At 42.5% G+C, this 20,413-nt stretch overlaps 1 protein-coding gene across 1 annotated transcript in view; it reads left to right on the plus strand.

Moving 5' to 3' along the window:
• Positions 1-4,815: 4,815 nt before the first annotated feature.
• Positions 4,816-20,413, plus strand: part of LOC310783693 (anthrax toxin receptor 1-like) — a gene marked incomplete at its 5' end in the record, with an annotated part of 74,814 nt that continues 59,216 nt past the window's right edge. Inside the window, 13 exons of the mRNA XM_083644610.1 lie at positions 4,816-4,997; positions 7,382-7,453; positions 9,545-9,616; positions 10,496-10,577; positions 10,763-10,796; positions 11,299-11,378; positions 12,190-12,258; positions 12,607-12,687; positions 14,711-14,771; positions 15,320-15,418; positions 19,741-19,810; positions 19,925-20,003; positions 20,315-20,410. Coding sequence (XP_083500736.1) covers positions 4,816-4,997; positions 7,382-7,453; positions 9,545-9,616; positions 10,496-10,577; positions 10,763-10,796; positions 11,299-11,378; positions 12,190-12,258; positions 12,607-12,687; positions 14,711-14,771; positions 15,320-15,418; positions 19,741-19,810; positions 19,925-20,003; positions 20,315-20,410 — 1,077 coding nt within the window. The remainder of the gene's footprint in view (positions 4,998-7,381; positions 7,454-9,544; positions 9,617-10,495; positions 10,578-10,762; positions 10,797-11,298; positions 11,379-12,189; positions 12,259-12,606; positions 12,688-14,710; positions 14,772-15,319; positions 15,419-19,740; positions 19,811-19,924; positions 20,004-20,314; positions 20,411-20,413) is intronic.

Genomic DNA, 20,413 nt, shown 5'->3' on the forward strand with positions numbered 1-20,413 from the left:
CAGGTATGACCCACTGTCAGGATGATGTCGATAAAACATGGCATCCTGTAGGATCCTCATGGAGAAACAGTGCATGTTGGGACTGTAGTTGTAAAGGATGCTGCCAACAGTAAGTACACATTTCACAGCTTTTCAATGATTCATTGGAAGAAAATCCATTCTCGTCTCTCGTGCATCATAACATTTTCTAATGTGAACATGTGTGATTGCAGGTATCCTACTCCCTCATCATTACCTGATGACTGTGTGTCCGTGTTTGACTCCGAAGCATGTGAATACATAGTGCACAAGAAGAATGATCCCTCCATCTCATGCCCAATTTTTGGTGTTGTGGGGAAGTGATGTGCATGTTCTGTCATAAGACTGAATAAAATGATAGGCCTACATCAACCAAATACATAAATAAATAGCCTACATAGAAGAATCTTAATTCATTCCTTATTCACTTTTTTCTTGCATGACTTCATTTGTCACAATGTAGCCTACCAATGCATGCCCACATGTCCACGGCAGCCATCTCACACACGCACGCACACGCACACGCACACGCGCACACGCACACACACACACGCACACGCACACGCACACGCACACGCACACGCACACACACACACACACACACACACACACACACACACACACACACACACACACACACACACACACACACACACACACACACACACACACACACACACACACACTGTGAAATTTGTCCTCTGCATGTTTCAATAGCCGTACCCGGCCACATGTTCTCAGTGTCCCAGCTTTGGCTGCACCAAGCCTCAGTGAGGAGGAAGGAACCGTGAACAAGGTAATGTTGTTAGGCAGCTAATAAACAGATGCATGGCTGGTAACGTTAGGCTAAAGGAGCATCCCGCTGCAGGCGGCTGGAAGTTGATAGTGTTAATTAACACATGAATATAGGGTATTAATTAATGCTAGGTGTTGATGAGGAATTAGCCATCTTCTAGTTGCATGTGGTATAAGTATCATCACACTAGCTTTAAAAATGAGCCCGCCACAGCCTTTGAAACACAGTAATATAGGTGACAGATTTTCTTTTTCTTTTTTCTTTTCTTTTTTTTAGATCCGGCGCTATTCATTCATAAATCATTGAGGGCTATAGCCCCCAATGATTTATGAATGGGGTTATTGTGAGAGCAAAAGTATTGATTGATTGCTTATTAATTGGTTGTTGATCATTATTGACTCTGTTCCATAATGATCTGTGGCTCTCTCTCTTATAAGACGTGTCTCTGAGGTGGACTCTGCTCTCGATCTACAGAGCATTCCTAAAGATAGATAACATGTATTTTGTCTTGTGACCAGACCAGGGTTGTATTGTGTCTTTTGAGAACATCAGATGGAGCAATTGATTATTGATGGATCAACAAAGCATTTAGACATTTTACCATTACACTATAGCCCCCAATGCCCAGGCATAGTGATGCCCATGTTGTAGACAGGAGGGACCAGCCCCTCCCCCTTATCTAATTCCAAAGGTCCCAGTAGATAAAAGAGAGAATCCCCCATCAAAAATCCACTCCCTTCATTTGATCTTCTTACCTGAACTCCATTGAAATCTTGTCTAACAGCCAACATGGTGAGTTTTTATTATCATCCCTTAAATACATTGAAAATGCAATTGTTTAGTTTAACTTTGAGGTTTTGAGCAAACTGTTGAGTGCTAAAGTTTTGGGTAACACTTTATAATAACTGCAGAATATGAAGCATTATTTAAGTATTAGTAAATAGCCTACTTAATTCATTATTTCTAAAGCATTCTTCCTACATTAATAAACATTAGTAAGTGATTCATAAACACATAGGCCTAATGTTTTATTCTTGATTAATAAGATGATGATTGTATTTGATACTTTATAAATGATGGAATGCAATTATAAACCAGTTATTTAGCAGTTGTTAATCATTCATAAGGTCATTTAGAAAGTGTATGTTGATTGACAAACTATTTAGATGTACATTTATGCATTTATCATAAAAAGCATTTACTCGTTTTTAAGTATTTTATGACCATCTAAAGTGAGGACTATATATATGCCTTACAAAACATTTACAAATTAGATTGAAAGGCTGGCAATTCCTTACTGTAACCATTCCAGCGCAGCAGCCTACCTCAACAGTAGCCTACATTGCTTGCATCTTTCAATAAATATTTATATTTTCTATATCACTTTGTGTTGTGTCAAATCATAAAAAATGTTTTTCTTCCTTTCCCTATGAAGAAATACTTGGCTCTCGCTTTATGTGCTCTGCCTTTAATGTTACATGCTGCCTGCATGGGGAAATCCATGAAACCAGGTAAAAGCAAGCAAGCAAACAAACAAACAGACAAACAGACAAACAAACAGACAAACAGACAAACAAATAAACACTACCAACATGAGCACTCTTCTATCCAAAAATATCAAAATTCGAAAAAGACATGAATGGTCATCTATTTTCTATACCCACAGGTATGACCCACTGTCAGGATGATGTTGATAAAACCTGGCATCCTGTAGGAGCCTCATGGAGAAACAGTGCATGTCTGGACTGTAGTTGTGACAGATGCTGCCAAGCGTAAGTACACATTTCACAGCTTTTCAATGATTCTGTGGAAGTATAGTCAGTCTGATTTGGTTAATTTAAAAACAAATCAAACAATATAATCCAAGATTGTGTTCAAATGTGCCCATTTGGGTCTGGCCTTCTATCAGTCAGAGAGATTCAGCTGTTTCCTCTGAGTATAGCTCCTAGGGGCTGTTGACCTGTTGATCTGTTGACCTTTTTGCCCTGAAGGTACATTTTGGTATCCACACACTGATTTGAAAATAGACTTGAGAAAACACACTTGCTGACTGGTAAAAAAAAACAAAAAAACAACAACAACAACAACAACAACAACAACAACAACAACATGCTGCTGACTGAACACAATACAATTATTTTGATGTGTGCTGAAAACATGGCCTTATATAGGGAAGATGATGTTTTTGCACCCAGTGCAGAGGTATAAAGACACCCAGCTGACCAGATGAAGCTTCGGGAAACACCGCGCAGTGTTCCCCCAGGAATGGCTTATACACACAGCCTTCCAGTACCACCAGTATTGTTTTTGTCATTGATTGTTTTGTTACCAAAACTAAGTTGTTTTATGTAATTGGCAAATGATCAAGTAAACTTTAATTTGTTTGGAAAATCTTAAACCTTGTCTGGACATTCAATTATTATCATTCGAGAAAATCATTCAATCATTGGTTCATAAATTGGTTTATTAATTGTTTTGGTATTGTTTTATCCCACCATTTTTCTCTATGACATGTCACAAACCACCAATCAAAAGAACTCCACGTTAAAAATAATGTTTATAGGGGTTATCTTCCTCAATTCATTGGAAGAAAATCCATTCTCGTCTCTCGTGCATCGTAACATTTTCTATGTTAACTGTGTGATTGCAGGTATTCTACTCCCAGACGCTTTCCTGATGACTGTGTGTCGGTGTTTGACTCCGAAGCATGTGAATACATAGTGCACAAGAAGAATGATCCCTCCATCTCATGCCCAATTTTTGCTGCTGTGGGGAAGTGATGTGCATGTTCTGTCATAAGTCTGGAATATTTTCTGGTGAATAAAATTGATTAAAAAACAAAACAAAACAAAATGAATTCAAACATTCTTCATTCATTCATGTTTTAGTTAAATCTATGAGAAAATACACACTAAATGAGTAAGAGCATTACTGTGTATATATACTGTATGTATGTATGATGTATGTATGTATATATGTATGTATGTATGTATGTATGTATGTATGTATGTATGTATGTATGTATGTATGTACTGTATGTATGTATGTATGTATGTATGTATGTATGTACATACATGTATGTATGTATGTATGTATGTATGTATGTATGTATGTAGCCTATGTATGTATGTAGCCTATGTATGTATGTAGCCGTATGTACCGTATGTAGGCCTACCATATGTACAGTGTACATATGTAAGATTTTTACTTTTAGATTATATATTACAGAAAGTGAAACCCATGACCAAAATAATCATACATTCTGTAATTTTGTTACTGGACACACACACACACACACACACACACACACACACACACACACACACACACACACACACACACACACACACACACACACACACACACACACACACACACACACACACACACACACACACACACACACACACACACACACACACAGACACACACACACACACACACACACACACACACACACACACACACACACACACACACACACACAGAGGATGGTTTTGTGGTCATCAACCACATATCACCACTAGGTGGCAGCACAATCCAAGATAATCCATTACTTCCATCATAAAGAGATGCAGGTTTCCACTGCATTGTCTTCATCACCTCTGAGAGAGGGGGAGAGAGGGGGAGAGAGGGAGAGAGAGGGAGAGAGAGAGAGAGAGAGAGAGAGAGAGAGAGAGAGAGAGAGAGAGTTTTGCAAAGAGAGAGTGACATCCGTCTGGAATACTCACCTCTGTTTCTTGATCTTATAATAAACAAAGAGAAGTGTCAAGTGTGATGTCGTGGAGCTCTTCACATCTTTGTGCATGCAGTGATCAGAGACAGCACTCCACTTCAGCCTCAGAGTTACACTCACTGCACTCCTATGGATTAATGCTCTTTTCAATGCTGAAGAAGTCTGTGGAGGGCTGAAGGAACCAATCTGCACACCGGAATATTTTTGCCCATACTTTTTAATCTTATTTTTCACTGAAGGTAGTTGCATTCACCATCTCATCCGAATGAGATTTTCTCAACCTGGAATAATGCCTTTGTGCTGGAGCAGAGGGTCCTGGTTTCCAGTGGTGTTTGGAGCTGTGCTGGTGGTTCTTACTGCTGGAAATGCAGGACCGAACCAAGACAGGAGGCGGACTGGGGCATCTTCATGCTTTGGAGGCTTTGATCTCTATTTTGTTTTGGACAAGTGAGTTGGTCACTTATTTCCTTTACCTGACACACTGAGGGGGGCAAAGATGAATACAATGCTTTTTGTTAATGAGTGAGAATTTTACACATTAATCAAGTTATGAGGAAGATCAGTTCAGGTATAATTAATAGCATATTTCTCGTCTGCATTTGTGTTGTCTCTCTGTTGCATTTCTCTCCAATCACATGAGCTTGACTTAAAACATTGCACTCATCGGTCTACTGTTGAAACCCAAACAAACTGCACAATACTCAATGCATGAACATGGAAGTGATGCAAGCATTTTGCAAAATGCGCAGTTGCTGCTTGTTTTTGAATTTTTATATGTGCATGTCAGTGTAAATGATGGAAGGCAATTGCAAAGGTCATCATGATGTCACCTTTTCGTTATCATTAACGCCCCCTGGTGTCATGGATTGATGATGAGATGCTTCGTTAGGCCTTGAACTACAGAAGTGGAATATTATTTAGGTAATTCCCTCATCCGCAGCCAACTGCAGGATGTGCGGTCTAAGCACTAGTTGAATGTTATGTTTCATCCTCATTAACATAATGATATGGCATGTGGGGGAGTCTTTTCTATATCAAAATGCTTGACAGAAACTCCTTTAGTGGGATTTGAACCCTTAACCCAATTAGTTCCAGGATGAATAATAGAACCTCGACCCTTTGTTGATGTCATGGTGCTTTATACATTTAGCAAAACAAGGATGTGAGTGATGTCATCAGTGATGCTTTTCTCCCAGTTGATGCTGGTATCTATACACTCAGGCATCATAAAGTGAGGTGCTACAGACTTTGAAAAAGGTCAGTGACACAATTGATAGAATCAGTAAATATAAGTAAGTATATATAGGCTACCCTCTATAAAACCTATTGCGACAGCTATGTTTACCTGCTCTGTCTTCTGGAACGTCATAAAAATGCACAAGAATATGGGGAGCATGTGGGGAAAGAACTACGTAGCTAGGTAAATACATGCATGGTTCCTTTGGCTTTGACATTATTACTAACCCAGGCTGTTGTCCTTGGACTGAATCAGACCAATTACCTTAAGACATTTGTGTTTTGCAAACCTGGCTCTAAACTAGTGTTTTTCCCCCCACAAGCCAAAGTCTTAGCCAACTGGGTCGACAAAATGTGTCATCCAACTGATTATTTGTGTTATGTGGAAGATGAGAGCGGAGCGGTTTGCTCTCCCTCTCCGTTCACCCCGCTGTTTCGAAAGTCTCTTACTCACAAGAAATGCTGATGGATTTTCCAGTTGTCCTACATTTGAATGCCAACTCCAACTTCGCTGAGGGGAAGTGAAGCAATTGTGCGTAATAGAGAGTAATTGTTACCGTACAGGCAGAGAAGCAGACTTAAATGTGTGACTTGACAGCAGTTCTGGTTGGCCATCTATCTACACACAGTATCTCACAGGGTTGTTTTGCATTGGCTTTGCATCTGCTTGTCTCTTGCTGTCTTTTCTCCAGTAAGGATCTCTTAGTTGGACCTGTGTTTAGCAGTGATGTCCTCTACCTGCCCTCTCTTGCGAGATCCAACTGTCCTCCTGCAGTATCTGCCTGGTTCCTCCTCTCTTGCCTCTGCTCTGCGTCTGCACAACCCTTTCTCCATTAGGTCCAGATGTTCCAAGGTTTCAGCCTATATTGGCTGGGCTGTTTGGGCCGGGACTGGTGTCATGGTAATAGCCTAATGGAAAAAGAGGTGTTTTGAGAAATGTTACAGGGAGATTATAAATGAAAGCTAGTTGATAAGAATCCACAGTGATACATACAAACTGCACTTGGAAAGCACGGAAAGCATGCAAACTATTTCAATAGATATTCATTATTGACCTACAACGGTTATAGCTACAACTGGCCTGTAGTCATCTCTAAGCCTATAGATAAATATTCTCCTATGCTGCCGAGTTCCTCCCCTATAAACCTTTAATCCTTCCTTATACAGTGAGAACAAGATTTCTGGAGCAATAATTGATGCTATAGTTCAAAGATTACAATCAAATCAGTGAGGAGGTGGCTGATAAACAATCCAATAAAAACTCCATGTAATGATGTGAAAACTGTAATGATGTGAAACCACCACACTTTTCAGTTTGTTAGCTGACTGTAATTGGGTAGAGTGCAAGACACTTGACATTCCGACTGACCTAATTGTGAACACACAGAGTTGCTGGAGCGTGACGGGATAACGAGGGTTAATTTATCTGACTCCAATAACACTGAGATAATTGCGGGCGCATTATAAAGGCATTAACGGTAATCTGAGAAGTATGACGTCATTTACTCTCCTCAGCATACGACGACTGCTGCGCTGTCCAAAGTGTTTGGTCATACAGAACTATTCTTCTAATCTTCACATGACTTCCTTTCTAGATCTGGGAGTGTGCAGAATCACTGGACCGAAATCTACCACTTTGTTGAACATCTGGCTCACAAATTCATAAGGTAAGAAAAGAAGTTGCCCTTCTCAGTGGTGTCACATCATGACAAATGAAAGAAACATGTCCACAAAAATATAAAACACAAACACTACCACATCATCTAAATCACAAACACTACCACATCATCTAAATCACAAACACTACCACATCATATAGATCACAAACACTACCATATCATATAGATCACAAACACTACCATATCATATAGATCACAAACACTACCATATCATATAGATCACAAACACTACCACATCATATAGATCACAAACACTACCATATCATATAGATCACAAACACTACCACATCATATAGATCACAAACACTACCATATCATACAGATCACAAACACTACCATATCATATAGATCACAAACACTACCATATCATATATATCACAAACACTACCATATAATATAGATCACAAACACTACCATATCATATAGATCACAAACACTACCATATCATATAGATCACAAACACTACCATATCATATAGATCACAAACACTACCACATCATCTAAATCACAAACACTACCATATCATATAGATCACAAACACTACCATATCATATAGATCACAAACACTACCACATCATATAGATCACAAACACTACCATATCATATAGATCACAAACACTACCATATCATATAGATCACAAACACTACCATATCATATAGATCACAAACACTACCATATCATATAGATCACAAACACTACCATATCATATAGATCACAAACACTACCATATCATATACTGTAGATCACAAACACTACCATATCATATAGATCACAAACACTACCATATCATACAGATCACAAACACTACCATATCATACAGATCACAAACACTACCATATCATATAAATCACAAACACTACCACATCATCTAGATCACAAACACTACCATATCATATAGATCACAAACACTACCATATCATATACTGTAGATCACAAACACTACCACATCATCTAGATCACAAACACTACCATATCATATAGATCACAAACACTACCATATCATATAGATCACAAACACTACCATATCATATAGATCACAAACACTACCATATCATATAGATCACAAACACTACCATATCATACAGATCACAAACACTACCATATCATATAGATCACAAACACTACCATATCATATAGATCACAAACACTACCATATCATCTAAATCACAAACACTACCATATCATATAGATCACAAACACTACCACATCATCTAGATCACAAACACTACCATATCATATAGATCACAAACACTACCATATCATACAGATCACAAACACTACCATATCATACAGATCACAAACACTACCATATCATATAGATCACAAACACTACCACATCATCTAGATCACAAACACTACCATATCATATAGATCACAAACACTACCATATCATACAGATCACAAACACTACCATATCATATAGATCACAAACACTACCATATCATCTAAATCACAAACACTACCATATCATATAGATCACAAACACTACCATATCATATAGATCACAAACACTACCATATCATATAGATCACAAACACTACCATATCATACAGATCACAAACACTACCATATCATATAGATCACAAACACTACCATATCATCTAAATCACAAACACTACCATATCATATAGATCACAAACACTACCATATCATATAGATCACAAACACTACCATATCATATAGATCAGTGATTCTCAACCTTTATCAAGGACCCCTCATTTAATCCATGTTATGGCCGTGGGCGCCCAGTTGACGAGAGAGTGTCTCTAGGACCAAAATCTGAGAATATTGTTATTGTTAGATATGATTTTGTCCCGAATTCCATGTATTGTTGATAGAGAGATAACAGTAAAACTATCACCAAAATAGTCATTCTTCTACAGCCTAATGTTGAAGTTGAACACTTAATTGATATTCTGGGGACCCCTGGAACCCCCTCAAGGACCCCTGGTGGTCCCCGGACGCCACGTTGAGAACCACTGATCTAGATTTGTTGTGGTAAAATATGAAACAAAGAAATGATTACTGATCAAAAAAATAATAATAATAATATTTTTTTTCTCTTGTCCTCGTCTCAGTCCACAGTTGCGGATGTCCTTCATCGTGTTCTCCACTGAGGGAAGGATTTTAATGACGCTGACAGAGGACAGGTGGGTGGAGATGCCTTCGACACACTGCTCTAAAGCCTTGTATTTCCATCATTATCCAGCTGTCTTGAAACAAGATATCTGCCAATGAGGTGAAATAGGATTGGACACAAGTCACACATAGTTAATCTCTCCAAATCCATTATTAAAAACAAGAGAGTCAAGAGATTTTCCCACACTGTGATCTGTCCATACTGCGTCAGTCACTTCACAACTTGCTCATGTGGTTTTCGCACATTGTGGGCTGCATCTAATTCCTTGCTGAGCTTCCAGGCAGCCACTAAACTGTTTTCACAGTTTCCTGATATATCCTATTATACAAAGGCTTATTTCCTCTCTATGTGCATAACAGTGTCCTGAGCCAATAACCTTACTCCCTAATATTGCTTCAATTCTTTCATCATTCTTTCACTCAACAGCAATGTCTCTTTCCAAAAGTCATGACCCGGTTACTCAAGATAATCCACAGACCTTGTTATGAGCAGTTTCATGTAGGAACTATTTTCTTTTGCAGTCTCATGTAGGAACTAGCTAGCAGCTAGCGGGTGTAGTTCGGTCAAAAGAGAATAGTTTGGCACTTTGAGCACCACAAGCCGAGTGCCATCCAGTTCCATTGTATTGGAGAGAAGGCAGAAACTCTGCGGCTGATATCTCCAAAACTCAGGCAACTAATTCCCAAAACGATAGATGGATAAATAGCCCTGCAGGTGAGAGGGAGAATGTATTTTTGGATTTTAGGGTGAGCTGTCCCTTTAATAGATCATTCTGTCCGCACGCCTTACATCGTCTGTTTTAGTCAAAGGTAAGTTTATTAACGTTTCTTTCTAATCAGGCACATCGATCAATACCTCGTCTTCTATGTCTTCTGTATTGTCTGCTTAGGGAGCGCATTCGCAAAGGTCTGGAGGAGCTGCAGAGGGTGCTTCCAGGGGGAGACACCTTCATGCATGAGGGCATCCAGAGGGTGAGCTGCCTGTTGGTCCAACTCTATTAAAGGCAAGCTGGCATCTACTGTATCTCTGCTCTGGATCGAGAATCAACATCCCACGCTCCAGAGCCAAAATGCCTGTTGTATCAGACCAGGGAGGAGTTTGTTCATTCACTGCTCCCTAGTAATATCGTTTAAATGCATCTTCTCTTCTTTTACAGGCCAGTGAGCAGATATACTATGGAAACACCGAAGGTGTGTAGTTCATTGATTGTTTGTTTTTGTCTAGCCATTGCTGAAGGTCCACTCTAATGGCCTACACCTTTATAGACTGATCTTTACATTGCTATGACATAAGTTGATAGTAGGCATAGGCTATTCCTCATAATAAGTAGTATCAAATGTATTATATAAGTTAGGGGGATTTTGAAGTCACTGTTTGCCCTGGAAGTACCTCCTTGACAGCTCAATACGAGTGTGTTTATTTCCCAGTGGGAGGCTGCGGCCACATTCTTCACTGATGTAGCTCATTTGCTTTCTTACCTTGCAAGCTGGATATCATTAAAACATATAGTTATAGTGGATTGAGGATTGGCAGTGAAAATATCTGTACATTGCATATATTACAATATGGCAATATATTGCACATTAGTAACACTATAGTGTTAATAATGTGTGGTTAATTACGTTGTTATTACATAGGATGAGAGCGAAATTGCAGCATGTATGATCTACAATACTTGCTCTCTGTCCGCAGGTTACCGCACTGCCAGTGTTATCATAGCTCTCACTGATGGAGAGCTGCATGAGGATCTTTTCTACTATGCTGAGAGAGAGGTGAGACGGCTGGTGAGGGGGAGAGAGAGGGTAGAAGAGACAGAGAGCGGGAGAGAGAGAGAGAGAGAGAGAGAGAGAGAGAGAGAGAGAGACACAGAGAGACAGACTGGTGGAGGTTAAATAGGTCACACAAATTGTAACCAGGTGAAATATGTGACATGTGCACGTGACAGCCCAGATCAAACACTGCCAGCCTATACATCAGCACTTTGATGGACTCTCTTTAGTGGGGCAAAAGTGGGTCAGCGCGTCTGTCAGATTTACACATCCCATCTGCCCCGTGAATGAAACAGGCCCGGTCGTTCTCCACACATCTGCAACAGGAACCAAAGATTTATCCCCTAGAATCTGTCAGGGAGCGCAGGTGCCGAGCGTGCGAAGCTCAGGCTGTTTAAACAGCTTGGAGTTTGCCCTCTCAGGCACACGTGGGCAGCGGGGAGGACGGCAGGTCAGATATTGATGAAGTGAGGCTGACATCTCCAGTAGCTTGAAAATCCCTTGTGGCACCATGTCACAGTGTGAGGTCTTAGGTTGTCATTTATTGTCAACATTGGGAAAAGCAAAAATGTGTCTTTTGTTTGGCATTGAGGCACATTTCTGACGATTTATTAGTTACGTGAAACTGAAGAGTATGATTCGACAACAATGCGATGTTGCCCAAGGTCTTCCATAGTCCTGTTAGAGCCAGACAAACACGAGCCTATTTACATGTGACTGTGCTTTGGTCGATGTTGTGAAATGCAGAGGTGTAATTGAAGCCAGGTGTTAAGCGTCTTCCTGTTTTTGCTGTGAATCTGTGAATACCTGACAGGCCAACCGCTCGCGAAGCCTGGGTGCCTCAGTTTACTGCGTGGGGGTGAAGGACTTCAATGAGACACAGGTGTGTTTTTTCACCAGGCTTTTAGCCTGTTCCTTGACTTCACGTGAAAGGCTTATTTACCTCATTGTGTAGCATTATTCAAGGTAGATGAAATGCTAACTTTTTCTTTTTTTATTGTGTATTATCAAAACCAAAACAAGGAAATGGGCTAATGCTGTTTACAACTTAAATAAATGTATGCATACTGCCAGTTTACGTCACTTTATGTCCAGTGGTCATATGGACTTCAGTGGAGTTTTGACTGACTGTTGAATAGATAATGACTGAATTTTCATTTTTGGTTGGACTGTGATTGTTAGTGATTGATTTTGTATGATTTTGGAGTGATTTCACTGTTGTCTTCTTCAGCTGGCAAAGATTGCAGATAGTAAGGACCATGTCTTCCCCGTAAACGATGGATTTGAGGCTTTGCAAGGGGTCATCGATTCGGTAAGCAAGCACACAGAGACACCCACAACACACACACACACACACACACACACACACACACACACACACACACACACACACACACACACACACACACACACACACACACACACACACACACACACACACACACAACACAACACAACACACACACACACACACACACACACACACACACACATACATTTAAATACTTTTATTTGGATCCAGAAGTAGGGCAAATATTGAGAGATCCAAATATTTTTGGAAGAAGGTTACAGTAGGGTATAGTGATAAAACCAGACACTGGGTGCATGTGCTTCATAGCAGAATGGCAGCTTATATACAATAGATGCAAGCAGACATTATGTAAACATGTTCAGCACTCAAGGCAGATATACAAAGCATCGTCTTCTCCAGATGGAAAGGCTGCCCTATAGTGGCCGAAACAGAGGAATATTTTGCCTTTTTTTCCCCGCGTCAGTCTTTTGCAGCCTCCCTAGTTGCCAGTCTGTGGAGAAGTCTGTGGACATCTTCCCCCCTCCACGCACACGCACGCACACACACACACACACACACACACACACACACACACACACACACACACACACACACACACACACACACACACACACACACACACACACACACACACACACACACACACACACACACACACACACACACACACACACACACACACACACACACACACACGTTCCAAGAGCATTCACTTTAAATCTAGTGCTAACTGGCCATAATGAGTACCGCTAAGTAGTTGGAAGATAACATGCCTGGGAGGTCCCAAGGAAATCATCGTGCATGAATGTGGAATTCATCTAATCTCTCCAAACACCATCAACACACTGATCAAACAGCGCACAGGAAACAAGACAAAATAGGTTGAGAGGGGCGATAAACTATTCCATCCATCGAGTCTGGCCATGCAGGGACAGAGTTCCGGGAAGACGTGCTGCGACTGTGACCTCCCTGCGTTTGATCTGTGCTGCTGCTGAACTCTGGCCAAACACGATCAAAGCGTGTGCACTGTATCTCTTACGACCCACCTCGATGGTGTTGTTGACTTACATTTTCGTATCCGCTGGATCGAGGAATGAAAAACAGTTTGTGGCGCTTGTTGTCGTGGAGATGAGGTTCGCTTCAGCTGACTGTCATCTGGAGCACATTAACAACATGCTGAAAACTCTTGGCTCCAGCCCAAGTGAGCGGGGCCGAGGGTCATAAATCTGTCCCTTCTTTAGGGGTTACAGTGCATACTTTCCTGGAGAGTGGGGCGTTACACACACACACACACACACACACACACACACACACACACACACACACACACACACACACACACACACACACACACACACACACACGCAGAGCACAAATGAGGTCAAATAGCACTATTGTTTTTTGTTGTTGTTTTTGTTATGGTACTGTGTACCTATGTGGCAGCCTGTATGTCCAAGACAAATTTCCCTCGGGACAAATTTAAATAATCTTGAATCTTGAACTTACAGCCCAGATGACAAAATATAGAACACAGTAGCGAAAGGTAAATTAAAAGCACATAGGCTACAGTAAAAGTCAAAACCATTCAGGTAAGACTAAGAGGAGTATAGATCACTGATTCTCAACCTTATACATATCAAGGATCCCTCATCTAGCCCACCTAAGGGCCACAGACCGTCCATTTGATGAGATCTTGTCTCTCAAACTCAAATCTGAGAACATTTCTATCATTAGATGTCATTTTGTTCAGAATTCCATGGCTACGTATGTATTGTATGTAGAGAGATAACAGTGAAACTATCATCAAAACAGCCATTCTTCTACGTTCTCTAATTGTGTTAACAAATTCGTGTAAATGAGATAACGGTGATTTATTTACCCATTTTTGGTTGGGGACCCCCTGGAGCCCCCCCTCAAGGACCCCTGGTGGTCCCCGGACCCCACGTTACATACTAGCATCTGTAAGAGAAAGAGAAGCCTTACAAAACTAAACCCATGATCTCTTTCTCCCTCAACTGTTCAGATCCTGAAGATGTCCTGTATTGAGATCCTGGCAGCAGAGCCCTCCAGTATCTGTGCAGGAGGTAAGGAAGGGGATATTTACCTCCAGACGGTCCCATTCATCTTCCTTAGGCCTCTCTGTTCTAAAACGAGACATCTTAAGCCAAATGCATCATAGCGGAGTGCAGACACAAGCTGTCTTGTCGGGGCCAGAGTAAATAATGTCCACACACACAGTAGCAACAACTTAATTTGCCCAGGATGGCCTCACACCAACATCAGCTGCAGCAATTTTGGACACAAATCATTCCCCCCCCCCTTTTTTTCTCTCTCCAATGCAAAATGCTAGTCAGTCAGAAGACATTGTTTTACACAAGACACAACTTTGCTCATTGTAAAAGCAAGTGTGAGCAGCACGACTTTTTGGGGCTTTGTGGTATTGGCTCCAGAGGAGGCTCCTCAGCATTACACCCATATGTCCACAACTCAATGTCTTTTGACCACAAACCCTTTCTGTCACTGAAGCAATTTGAACTCCGTGACCACTGTGGCAAGGCAGTAGTGAATGGTGGTGGTGGTGGTGATGTAGAGTAATGTTGTTGCCTGCTGTGTGTCTCCGCTCCTCACCCAGAGTCCTTCCAGGTAGTGGTGAGAGGAAACGGATTCCTCCATGCCCGGAATGTGGATAAGGTCCTGTGCAGCTTCCGGATCAACGACACCCTTACGAAGAGTGAGTGCAACACCGAATAAGGGATGACGAATATAGATGCTCACAGCAGTGCTGAAAGGTTTATACTCCTGATTCACTACATCTAACCTGAGGCTGCCAGATGGTTTGTTTTCCCATAGCCATCTGGGAACAAGTCCGTCGGGAAACCGTTTCAAAGGGCAGGCACTTTCAAAAGAATACCTGGCAGGTGATTGGAGGAACCATCCGTCTATCTCGCGTCTATCACGGGCTCGCGTCTCACTGTCATCACATCTAAATCCCGCCCACAGCTGCCTCTCGACACTGATTGGTGCGAACCACCGGTGGTTAACCAATAGATTGGAGCGTGGCAAGATGGATTTGTCCAGAGCCGTGTATATAGAAGAGTCGCGACATCTCCGTTCACTCCAATGGACCAGTTTTTTTTACTCTCAAGAGTTCCCGGAAGTAAGGTTCTGGATTAAGCAGCGCTGTCGAGTTGCAGCAAAATGGACAGTTTGCGATGTACTTTGAAAGGGTCCGACGTTTAAAGAATCAAATTGTACACTATCTGCTTTATTTTAGCTTTCAAAAGTAGCGCGAGCCTCCTTCCCGGCTATTCACTGGCTACTGAGTCACGCATTTTGGACCTCCGCTGACACCACTCTCTTACTAGATTGCTCTGGATTTGTCGTGTGATCGTGATCTCGATCTCGCACGAATCCAGCACGAATCCAGCTGCCTCACAAGGTTACACTACATATGCATTGTGTGTTTATTAGCCAACATTGACGCAAATCAAAAGCTGATCACTGAGCTCAGCTAGGACAAAAGCAGCTGGAAACAGATGAGTGCGCTGGAGATTGTAAAACTCTGTTTAACGGGATTGCACTGAACCGCCCCAAAGTCGAGCACCAAGTCAGCAGCACAGCACGAGGTCTCTATGATCAAATAAGTAGTGATGCTATCGTTGCTGTGTTACTGGTATCAGGGCTTTTTGTTATTAAAGGGCAGGCCCTGTCGTTTTACAGCCTGGAGAGGGGCCAGAGACAAGAGATAAAGGGCACACAGTGCCACACACACGGCACAGAGGGGGACAGGCCTGGAGGGCACAGCTTACAGTAACTTCCCCCATGGTCTTTACAAGTGGCCTACTGTAAGGGCCTGTTAAACCCACTTCCTACCACGCACGACGCCGCCATAGCTGCAGGGGGTGCTGGTGCTGCCGGTATAATTACAAAGCAAGAGAGATTAAGCAGCAATGAGGCACAAACAAAAAGTCTGCGCGTCTGAGGCAGAAGGGGTGAATGGGATTTTTTGACCACAACCTTTGAACCCAAAGCAGCTGATGGAACGTCAGTACAGTTAGTGCAACCTCAGCTCTCTATGTACAGTTGGTGCAACCTCAGCTCTCTATCAATGGAGTCACTACAGAAATCCATCACACGTTGAATTAGAGTGTATACCGCCGTCCAAAACTTTCAACAAAGTTTTGTGGTGTTACGTGAATCCGACCGTGTGGAAGTTACTAGTCTCGCTGGCCAGCCTCCTCTCCTCTCCCTTCCGTCTGAGGAGTCTGGCGCCGCAGGTCTCCATAGTGGGATTGCGATGGGCGGCGCTTAGCGGCAGTGCCCTTGGAAAATAGTTTCCAACAATCCAATTTGCCGTTTTCAGCGTGTAGCAACGAGCTAGCTTGTAGGTTTCTGCCGTTAGCTTGCTAGCTAGTTAGCGTTGTTGTCTTCACGGAGGCGGCAGGGCACTATTTACAGCGACACACAGGGAGGAGGGAGCGGAAGCCGCTCTGATTGACATGGGCGGAGCCAATGACAGAGTTTGTAATAAGCCGGGAGCGGACATCCGGCTGCCACCAAAACAGTTGCTCCAATGGGAGAGCAGCTGTAGAGCAGGGGAGGGTTTATCCCTGTTGCCTGTTTCCGTGGCGCCAGACTCCTCGGACGGAAGGGAGAGGAGGCTGGCCAGCGAGACTAGGAAGTTAGGTGCCTTTTTGTGATTGACCACGCCCATTACCACACCCGCTTTTGGCTAGTGGGCATGGAAAGTTAATCAGTTGTAAATTACCAACCTTTCTACAAAGTTTCGTAAACAAATCCGTTGATAACTTTGAGATATCCTGCTGACAAACAAACAGACAAAAACAAACAGACAGACAAAAGGGGCCAAAAACATAACCCATCCCGGCCAACTCATTGGTCTGGCCAACTGTTGATGGAGGTAATAAAGGACGACTATTTCTCTTCCATATATGTTGATATATGATGTTGCTTGACCATCATGAACTTCTTTCCCTGCCAAATCTCAATCAACTCTCATCCAGATTGTGTAGAAGATAAATCAATCCAAGCAATATGATTGGCGGAATAAGCGTTCCAACATGTTGTATGATGATTATGTATGATGACATCTTTCTAGCTTTCTCAGTTGTTGTTTTTTTTTAGATTATTGTCATGCATACAGTATATATAGTATGTTTTGTAGAAATCCTCCAGACAGTATACATGTGTTTCCAACTCCAGCTTTGGTGATGATGCAGATGGCATTCAGCAGAGGCATCTTGTTCTTTTAATCAAATTACTGTCACACAATAAATAAATGTCCTGTCAGGTATTATTGTCTTGCCAGCTGAATGGTTAACAGTGCCTCAGCATTGTAATTGTTTCTGCGTGATACAACATCCAACTTCCTGCAGACAAACAGAGGACATGGAACCAATTTCAGTCAAATTATCTCCTTATGTTGATCCCATTCTTCTTGTACGCTCCTCCTTCTTCAGATACATTAACTTGTGCAGAATGTTTACGCTTGTCGGTTACATCAGGAACAAACTGTAGATGACAACAATCAGGGCACGGTTTAGAGATGACCTAGACATTAAAAACATGACCTCCGTCTATTGAGGTCAACCTTTTCACTTCCCTGCTGCTGGACACTGCACTCGCTGTCTGTGTTCCACCTTCCCTCCAGCCCTTTGCATACTCTGCAAATATGGCGAAAAAGGAAAGCAGCAATGTGTAACTACATGTGTCGAGCAGCTGAATAGATGTTTGAGTCGATGTCTCCAGGAAAAGTAGCGGCAAATAGAGTCAGGCGCTCCGGGCTTTGGCAGGTGGGGAGACGTCCTGAACAATAGATTCTGTCGGTGACAGATGTTGCAGCTATAGCGCACTGACCAAAACTGACCCATGTTGTGAATAATGGGTACCATTAATGACTGGATCAGTATCAAACATCTGATTCTGAGTTACATAACTACTTCTTCAAGTCAAACCAGCTGCTCAATATTGACCTTGTGGACAGTCCATCCCATTGGACAGTGTTTCAGAGATCGTTCGTCTGGTGTCGTCTTCCGCAGTAAATCCAAAGGACTGATTGAGAGTATGCTTGAACCTTGGGCACTTGTCTGCACCTCGCAGTAAAAACATGACCTCTCTCAGCGCTCAGAGAGTAAACAGTCCAATGAAACAATGTGACATGGAGCATGGGGGCGTCTGCCAGCTATCTCCATCCCCCAGGGGATTAAACAGTGGAAACATGATGACTGTGGCGAACGACGCCCGTCAGCTCTTTACCGGACCTCTCTGTAGTTAGGCTCTCAAACCTTTTGTCCTTCTTTTATAGTACACACGGCAGTGTAGAGTGTCGGCCGCGTGGGTGCAGAGATCAACCCTGAGTGGGATAGCTGGCCCAGTTTATACTGGCGCTGAGTTGTTTTTGGCAGTATTGACCCCCTCCTCCCCACCATCCGGCATGGTGCTTCTAGAAGGGAGCAGCCGCGGCCCGCATGCGGCTCTTGTGTTGACTTCCTCAGTTCTGGGGTATGCTCTCCCTCCGCCAGGATAAACAGACAGGCTCGGGCGACGACGCTCCGTGAGTCTGTTTTCCTAACAGCCAGCTGGACGTGGAGAGACAACCCAGATTTGCCTCAGAAGCAAAACGCGATGGTCAAAAGGCTTCTGCTGGTGTTTCTGAGACAGATGTAGACAACAAAAGCACTTGTTCTGAAAGGATTCAGTGAATGTGTGTTTTCAGCCAGCTTACACTAGGCCTAATTGAATTACAGAGAATGATATGATGACGTGTCATTAAACAACTCTCATGTCAGCGGTCTCTGCTCTCACATTGTACTCATCATCTAATTATGTGACAGTGAGGTCACGTGAAGGTAATCGTAATCTCAACGAGGGCTAAACGGGTGACGTGATCTGAGAGGTGATTCGGGTGGTGACCTCTTGGTATCTGAATGTTTAAAAGCTCCTGGTTGGGGAGCTTGCTATGTCAATGGACACTAATGATGTTTGGCTGATGCTTTAGCCATTTTGTGACCCCCTTCTCCTCTTCTTCTCCAGCGGTGAAGCCTTTGGTTGTGGAGGATACATATCTTCTCTGCCCTGCGCCGATACTTAGAGACGAGGGGATGTAAGTGGCATTTTCAAATATAAATGTGCGGTTTTACCTAACCCCGTCGACTCTCTTTTCCTTGAGCAGCTGCGTAAGTGGCATCTGAGTCCATTTTTTCTCCGTCTTTTCCAGGGCAGCCAACCTCTACGTCAGTATGAATGAAGGTCTCAGTTTTGTCTCCAGCTATGTCACCATCACCACTGTGGGCTGTGTGAGTACAACACGCCAGCGTTCAACTGCAGCTTTTATCGTCATTCCACCTTATGCAGTCAAATGGAAAACAGGCGTATTAATCAACTGGGATTACACAGTGTGTGGGAGTACAGGATGAATATGAAGAGACTGGAGCTTAGATTTCAACTGTAGTAATGTCTCAATTCCACAGGCACGGTTTTCGTTCTACATCATCCGTTTATGAGAATACTTAAATACTGACGTTTCAAGCGATCCATTCCAGGGTGTAGGCTGCATCCATTAAGTGCTCGATCTGGCCCTGTTGACATGCCTGTGTGTTTGTCACAGTCTGACGGGACCATCCTGGCCATAGCCCTGCTCATTCTGATGCTGCTCCTGGTGCTCGCGCTCCTCTGGTGGTTCTGGCCTCTCTGCTGCACTGTGGTG

The sequence above is a fragment of the Poromitra crassiceps genome (genome assembly GCF_964638095.1).
Source record: "Poromitra crassiceps genome assembly, chromosome: 10".
NCBI classification, from domain to species: domain Eukaryota; kingdom Metazoa; phylum Chordata; class Actinopteri; order Beryciformes; family Melamphaidae; genus Poromitra; species Poromitra crassiceps.